Source organism: Procambarus clarkii, chromosome 39 (genome assembly GCF_040958095.1).
Source record: "Procambarus clarkii isolate CNS0578487 chromosome 39, FALCON_Pclarkii_2.0, whole genome shotgun sequence".
In the NCBI taxonomy this organism is placed as follows: Eukaryota; Metazoa; Arthropoda; class Malacostraca; order Decapoda; family Cambaridae; genus Procambarus; species Procambarus clarkii.
The window spans coordinates 12,573,697-12,581,696 of record NC_091188.1 but is presented as its reverse complement, the minus strand read 5'-3'; the positions used below and the strand labels follow the sequence as shown (position 1 = coordinate 12,581,696).

Here is an 8,000-nt window from a genome sequence, read left to right as displayed (position 1 = left end):
TATAATTGTGGCTGCAGTCGCAGTAAGGCATCCCGAGGCGTGAGGGTGTGGGAGGCCGTCCCAACACTGTGTCTGGTGGTGGCCTCCTGGACGCTGCTGCCCCTGGCGAGTAGGGAGAGACGGAGAGAGAGAGAGAGAGAGAGAGAGAGAGAGAGAGAGAGAGAGAGAGAGAGAGAGAGAGAGAGAGAGAGAGAGAGAGAGAGAGAGAGAGAGAGGAGAGAGAGAGAGAGAGAGAGAGAGAGAGAGAGAGAGAGAGAGAGAGAGAGAGAGAGAGAGAGAGAGAGAGAGAGAGAGGGACAGAAGAGAGAGAGAGAGAGAGAGAGAGAGAGAGAGAGAGAGAGAGAGAGAGAGAGAGAGAGAGAGAGAGAGAGAGAGAGAGAGAGAGAGAGAGAGAGAGAGAGAGAGAGAGAGAGAGAGAGAGAGAGAGAGAGAGAGAGAGAGGGAGAGAGAGAGAGAGAGACAGAGAGAGAGAGAAAGAGAGAGAGAGAGAGAGAGAGAGAGAGAGAGAGAGAGAGAGAGAGAGACCCACCTATATTGACCAGTGGTGAACCTGGCGTCCGAGGATCGTGTCACTATTTCCTCCACCGTGAGCGAGTGACCACGAAGCAGTGAGGGAGGGGATGGGTTATGGGGATGGAGCCGCAGGTGTGTTCTTCCATCCCAGCTAATAATAGTCTGCGGCCTCCTCAACACAGGTAATATTTATTATAAGTCTCGATCGAAAACAAATGCGGGGAATTATATCGTGGTGGCTTCCTTTGGATAGGGTCAGAGGCTGCCCCTTTCCCACGCTCTCCCTCAGACGCCTTATTTACAGCGGTAAATCACCCCCTCCCTCCCTCCTGCTGGCCGTGCGTGCGTGCGTGGCGCTGCATTCGGCGTGGGCGTGTGGGCGTGAGCACGAGAAATACCGCACGTCGATAAAGGCCAATTACCGATGGTCCGGTAATTAGAGCCATGGCCTTAAAAGCAGTATGGAGTTGTGACCGTGTTGCGTAGTGACCCGAGGAACAGGGTAAACTCCACTAATTGTAACATTCTCAGGATCAAGGAGTTCTTTTTCCTGACCTACGTCGAGAGGAGTCGGGAGGTATCTTCGTCCTGGTCGTAAGGTTCAGGCAGGATGTGAGGGAAGAGAGAAGCAGGAGGAGGAGGAGAAGAGGAAAAGAGGGAAGGAGGAGGTTGGGTGTTTTATCGTGGTAAGAGAATTTATTGGGACCCGCCCCGCCTCCCCCCCGCACGACGGCGGCCTATCAGCGCGCTCCGTGCTCTACCTCCGCTACAATTTTCATGAAATGCGGCTCTTGGGGGGCCATTTTAGTCGTGACGTCCAGGGAATGGCTTTTATTGCCGCGCCTCCATTACTATGCATTTTATTTTTTGGAGCAGTGCGGGGAGTAGTGAACGATGTCGCTCGTCCGGGTGATGTCTCGTAACGTGATGGGATTTACCTCTATTTTTTGTTCTACTTTTTTCCAAGAATACAGAAGGCACGACCGGCTCTGTAGTCAAGCAATACATGGGAAAGGTCAATGAGATTTCTTCCTGGATGTCAAAATAAACCAACCTCTTTTGTGTACTGTATATTTCTTTTTCTTTTTTTGGGGGGTGGGGGGAGGGGACAAAGTCAGCCAGCCGCCGGCAGACAATACGGCTGGACGCAGAGGATACAACTCATGAAAATATTGACCGCATAGCTGAAAACTGTTGATAACAGTGAATAAGGTGGTGCGGCGGAGTGCGTGGGAGCATGAAGCCCTGCCACTATTGGCTGACTGGGCGGGACCAGTCACGATCCACTGGCCAATCACCGTTCAACTTTGCCATTGGCGGTCTTTACGCTCTCCACTTGTGATGATATCAGCAGGAATTATCTATTGAGTGGACATGCACTTGCCCTCTCAGGGGCCAGGCGCCTCTGCCCAGCCTCATATACCCACGGGTTGAGGACCCTGCAGCTAGGCTATTGAAGTAAGTTATCCCCTGGAAGGACCCATAACGTCTATAATTTTGCTAATAGCTCACCTGAGATAATCATCGGTGCGTCCAGTGAGCTAACTACCACGACAGATGATCATCAAAGACTGGCAGTTTGTCTTATCTGGGGGGAATTGTCCGGGGATGAAATTACCAGATTCACACAGCTCGACTTCGTCACCCGCCAGTTAGTCTTCAACGACTCCTGGGACACCACAACCAGTCAGCCTTCAACGACTCCTGAAGCACGATATCAGTCAGCCTTCGACGACTCCTGAAGCACGATATCAGTCAGCCTTCGACGACTCCTGAAGCATGATATCAGTCAGCCTTCGACGACTCCTGAAGCACAACATCAATCAGCCTTCGACGACTCCTGAAGCATGATATCAGTCAGCCTACAGTGACTCCTGGAGAACACTATCAGTCAGTCTTCAACGACTTCTGGAGCAGTTACCAGTCAGTCTTCAACGACTTCTGGAGCAGTTACCAGTCAGTCTTCAGCGATCCTGGGACCACAACAACCGGTCAACCTTCAGCAACTAATGGTACAGTTGCTACCAGTCAGTCTTCAGCTGTTGATAACAGTCTTCAGAGACTCTTCGGACGACCGCAACCATTCAGTTTTCAGCGTTTCCAGGGACAACCTCTCCACCAGTCCTAAGCGACTCCTGGAACCACCGCTACCAATCAGACTCCAGCGACTCCTGGAACCCCCACAACCACTCAGACTCCAGCGACTCCTGGAACCACCACAACCAATCAGACTCCAGCGACTCCTGGAACCACCACTACCAATCAGACTCCAGCGACTCCTGGAACCGTCACAACCAATCAGACTCCAGCGACTCCTGGAACCCCCACAACCACTCAGACTCCAGCGACTCCTGGAACCACCACAACCAATCAGACTCCAGCGACTCCTGGAACCACCACTACCAATCAGACTCCAGCGACTCCTGGAACCGTCACAACCAATCAGACTCCAGCGACTCCTGGAACCACCACTACCAATCAAACTCCAGCGACTCCTGGAACCACACTACCAATCAGACTCCAGCGACTCCTGGAACCGTCACAACCAATCAGACTCCAGCGACTCCTGGAACCACCACTACCAATCAAACTCCAGCGACTCCTGGAACCACCACTACCAATCAGACTCCAGCGACTCCTGGAACCACACTACCAATCAGACTCCAGCGACTCCTGGAACCACCACTACCAATCAGACTCCAGTGACTCCTGGAACCACCACTACCAATCAGACTCCAGCGACTCCTGGAACCGTCACAACCAATCAGACTCCAGCGACTCCTGGAACCACCACTACCAATCAAACTCCAGCGACTTCTGGAACCACCACTACCAATCAGAACCCAGCGACTCCTGGAACCACACTACCAATCAGACTCCAGCGACTTCTGGAACCACCACTACCAATCAAACTCCAGCGACTCCTGGAACCACCACTACCAGTCATTCTCCAGCGACTGCCTGAGATCACCGCGCTTTTGTGAACAAGTGAACAAACAAGAAATTTTTTGTATCTCACCAACCTGGTATTTAGCCAACTGTGGGCTGGAGGCGAAAGAGAGAGAGAGAGAGAGAGAGAGAGAGAGAGAGAGAGAGAGAGAGAGAGAGAGAGAGAGAGAGAGAGAGAGAGAGAGAGAGAGAGAGAAGGGGGGCAAGCAAGAGGGCGGGAACCACGAGCAATGGCGGCCCGTAAGCAGTAATGATGCGCTTGGTCGGATTTATGATGCTGCTTCATGACACTGACTTTATAAAACATGGCGCACGCTGCACGCTGGAGGAATCTGGTGCAAGGCTTTGTAATCAGCTGGCTTTATGGCTTCTTGGGGGCAGGGGGCGACGGCTTGGATGTGCGGCTTGGAGGGGCGTGGTGGTGGTTTTTATAGGTGTGGGGTGGGTGGATGGTTGTAGGGTGTGGAGTGGTTGGATGGTTGTCGGGTGTGGAGTGGTTGTAGGGTAGGGGAGGTTGTATGATTGTGGGATGGTTAGATGGTTGAGGGGTGGTTGGATGGTTGTATGGTGTGGGGTGGATGGATGGTTGTAGGGTGTGAGGTGGTTGGATGGTTGTAGGGTGTGGAGTGGTTGGATGGTTGTACGGTGTGAGATGGTTGGATGGTTGTAGGGTGTGGGGTGGATGGATGGTAGTAGGGTGTGAGGTGGTTGGATGGTTGTAGGGTGTGGGGTGGTTGGATGGTTGTAGGGTGTGGGGTGGTTGGATGGTTGTAGGGTGTGGGGTGGTTGGATGGTTGTAGGGTGTTGGGTGGTTGGATGGTTGTAGGGTGTGAGATGGTTGGATGGTTGTAGGGTGTGGGGTGGTTGGATGGTTGTAGGGTGTGAGATGGTTGGATGGTTGTAGGGTGTGGGGTGGTTGGATGGTTGTAGGGTGTGAGATGGTTGGATGGTTGTAGGGTGTGGGGTGGTTGGATGGTTATAGGGTGTGGGGTTGTTGGATGGTTATAGGGTGTGGGGTGGTTGGATGGTTGTAGGGTGTGAGGTGGTTGGATGGTTGTAGGGTGTGAGATGGTTGGATGGTTGTAGGGTGTGAGATGGTTGGATGGTTGTAGGGTGTGGGGTGGTTGGATGGTTATAGGGTGTGAGATGGTTGGATGGTTGTAGGGTGTGGGGTGGTTGGATGGTTGTAGGGTGTGAGATGGTTGGATGGTTGTAGGGTGTGGGGTGGTTGGATGGTTGTAGGGTGTGAGATGGTTGGATGGTTGTAGGGTGTGGGGTAGTTGGTTGGTTGTAGGGTGTTGGAGGGTTGGATGGTTGTAGGGTGTGGTGTGGTTGGATGGTTGTAGGGTGTGAGGTGGTTGGATGGTTGTAGGGTGTGAGATGGTTTGATGGTTGTAGGGTGTTGGAGGGTTGGATGGTTGTAGGGTGTGGGATGGTTGGATGGTTGTAGGGTGTTGGAGGGTTGGATGGTTGTAGGGTGTGGGATGGTTGGATGGTAGTAGGGTGTGAGGTGGTTGGATGGTTGTAGGGTGTGAGGTAGTTGGATGGTTGTCGGGTGTTGGGTGGTTGGATGGTTGTAGGGTGTGAGGTGGTTGGATTGTTGTAGGGTGTTCGGTGGTTGGATGGTTGTAGGGTGTTGGGTGGTTGGATGGTTGTAGGGTGTTGGGTGGTTGGATGGTTGTAGGGTGTGGGGGGGGTTAGGGTGTGGGATGGTTGGATGGTTGTAGGGTGTTGGATGGTTGGATGGTTGGATGGTTGTAGGGTGTGGGGTGGTTGAATGGTTGTAGGGTGTTGGTTGGTTGAATAGTTGCAGGGTGTGGGGGGGTTAGGGTGTGGGGTGGTTGAATGGTTGTAGGGTGTTGGTTGGTTGAATAGTTGTAGGGTGGGGGGGTTAGGGTGTGGGGTGGTTGAATGGTTGTAGGGTGGGGGGATTAGGGTGTGGGGTGGTTGAATGGTTGTAGGGTGTGAGGTGGTTGGATGGTTGTAGGGTGTGGGGGGGGGTTAGGGTGTGGGGTGGTTGAATGGTTGTAGGGTGTGGGGTAGTTGGATGGTTGTAGGGTATTGGGTGGTTGGATGGTTGTAGGGTGTGAGGTGGTTGGATGGTTGTAGGGTGTGGGATGGTTGGATGGTTGTAGGTTGTTGGGTGGTTGGATGGTTGTAGGGTGTGAGGTGGTTGGATGGTTGTTGTAGGGTGTGGGATGGTTGGATGGTTGTAGGGTGTTGGAGGGTTGGATGGTTGTAGGGTGTGGGATGGTTGGATGGTTGTAGGGTGTTGGAGGGTTGGATGGTTTTAGGGTGTGGGATGGTTGGATGGTAGTAGGGTGTGAGGTGGTTGGATGGTTGTAGGGTGTGAGGTAGTTGGATGGTTGTCGGGTGTTGGGTGGTTGGATGGTTGTAGGGTGTGAGGTGGTTGGATTGTTGTAGGGTGTTCGGTGGTTGGATGGTTGTAGGGTGTTGGGTGGTTGGATGGTTGTAGGGTGTTGGGTGGTTGGATGGTTGTAGGGTGTGGGGGGGGGGTTAGGGTGTGGGATGGTTGGATGGTTGTAGGGTGTTGGATGGTTGGATGGTTGGATGGTTGTAGGGTGTGGGGTGGTTGAATGGTTGTAGGGTGTTGGTTGGTTGAATAGTTGCAGGGTGTGGGGGGGGGGGGTTAGGGTGTGGGGTGGTTGAATGGTTGTAGGGTGTTGGTTGGTTGAATAGTTGTAGGGTGGGGGGGTTAGGGTGTGGGGTGGTTGAATGGTTGTAGGGTGGGGGGATTAGGGTGTGGGGTGGTTGAATGGTTGTAGGGTGTGAGGTGGTTGGATGGTTGTAGGGTGTGGGGGGGGGGGTTAGGGTGTGGGGTGGTTGAATGGTTGTAGGGTGTGGGGTAGTTGGATGGTTGTAGGGTATTGGGTGGTTGGATGGTTGTAGGGTGTGAGGTGGTTGGATGGTTGTAGGGTGTGGGATGGTTGGATGGTTGTAGGTTGTTGGGTGGTTGGATGGTTGTAGGGTGTGAGGTGGTTGGATGGTTGTTGTAGGGTGTGGGGTGGTTGGATGGATGTAGGGTGTGGGGGTTAGGGTGTGGGGTGGTTGAATGGTTGTAGGGTGTGAGGTGGTTGGATGGTTGTAGGGTGTGGGGGGGGGGGTTTAGGGTGTGGGGTGGTTGAATGGTTGTAGGGTGTGGGGTAGTTGGATGGTTGTAGGGTGTTGGGTGGTTGGATGGTTGTAGGGTGTGGAGTGGTTGGATGGTTGTAGGGTATGGGATGGTTGGATGGTTGTAGGGTGTTGGGTGGTTGGATGGTTGTAGGGTGTTGGGTGGTTGTATGGTTGTAGGGTGTGAGGTGGTTGGATGGTTGTAGGGTGTGAGGTGGTTGGATGGTTGTAGGGTGTTGGGGTGGTTGGATGGTTGTAGGGTGTTGGGGGGTTCGATGGTTTTAGGGTGTGGGGTGGTTGGATGGTTGTAGGGTGTGGGGTGGTTGGATGGTTGTAGGGTGTGAGGTGGTTGGATGGTTGTAGGGTATGGGATGGTTGGATGGTTGTAGGGTGTTGGGTGGTTGGATGGTTGTAGGGTGTTGGGTGGTTGTATGGTTGTAGGGTGTGAGGTGGTTGGATGGTTGTAGGGTGTGAGGTGGTTGGATGGTTGTAGGGTGTTGGGGTGGTTGGATGGTTGTAGGGTGTTGGGGGGTTCGATGGTTTTAGGGTGTGGGGTGGTTGGATGGTTGTAGGGTGTGGGGTGGTTGGATGGTTGTAGGGTGTGAGGTGGTTGGATGGTTGTAGGGTGTGGGGTGGTTGGATGGTTGTAGGGTGTGGGGTGGTTGGATGGTTGTAGGGTGTGAGGTGGTTGGATGGTTGTAGGGTGTGGGGTGGTTGGATGGTTGTAGGGTGTGGGTGGTTGGATGGTTGTAGGGTGTGGGGTGGTTGGATGGTTGTAGGGTGTTGGGTGGTTGGATGGTTGTAGGGTGTTGGGTGGTTGGATGGTTGTAGGGTGTGTGGTGGTTGGATGGTTGTAGGGTGTTGGGGAGTTCGATGGTTGTAGGGTGTGGGGTGGTTGGATGGTTGTAGGGTGTTGGGGGGTTCGATGGTTGTAGGGTGTTGGGTGGTTGGATGGTTGTAGGGTGTGGGGTGGTGGGATGGTTGTAGGGTGTGGGGTGGTTGGATGGTTGTAGGGTGTGGGGTGGTTGGATGGTTGTAGGGTGTTGGGGGGTTCGATGGTTGTAGGGTGTGGGGTGGTTGGATGGTTGTAGGGTGTGGGGTGGTTGGATGGTTGTAGGGTGTGGGGTGGTTCGATGGTTGTCGGGTGTGGGGTGGTTGGATGGTTGTAGGGTGTGGGGTGGTTGGTTGGTTGTAGGGTGTGGGGTGGTTGGATGGTTGTAGGGTGTGGGGTGGTTGGATGGTTGTAGGGTGTGGGGTGGTTAGTAGGTTGTAGGGTGTAGGGTGGTTGGATGGTTGTAGGGTGTGGGGTGGTTGGATGGTTGTAGGGTGTGGGGTGGTTGGATGGTTGTAGGGTGTGGGGTGGTTGGATGGTTGTAGGGTGTGGGGTGGTTGGATGGTTGTAGGGT

The 8,000-nt window shown here is 53.6% G+C and overlaps 1 protein-coding gene across 1 annotated transcript; it reads left to right on the top strand.

The window, feature by feature from the left end:
* The first annotated feature begins 2,522 nt into the window (after nucleotides 1–2,522).
* Nucleotides 2,523–3,497, top strand: LOC138372537 (rhoGEF domain-containing protein gxcI-like). The gene has a single exon (XM_069338008.1). The coding sequence runs from the start codon at nucleotides 2,523–2,525 to the stop codon at nucleotides 3,495–3,497; it is 975 nt and encodes a 324-aa protein (XP_069194109.1).
* The last annotated feature ends 4,503 nt before the right edge of the window (nucleotides 3,498–8,000 follow it).

What these genes read in the sequence shown, in the direction of transcription:
- LOC138372537 (XM_069338008.1), top strand. Translation starts at nt 2,523, where the DNA reads ATGGTACAGTTGCTACCAGTCAGTCTTCAGCTGTTGATAACAGTCTTC.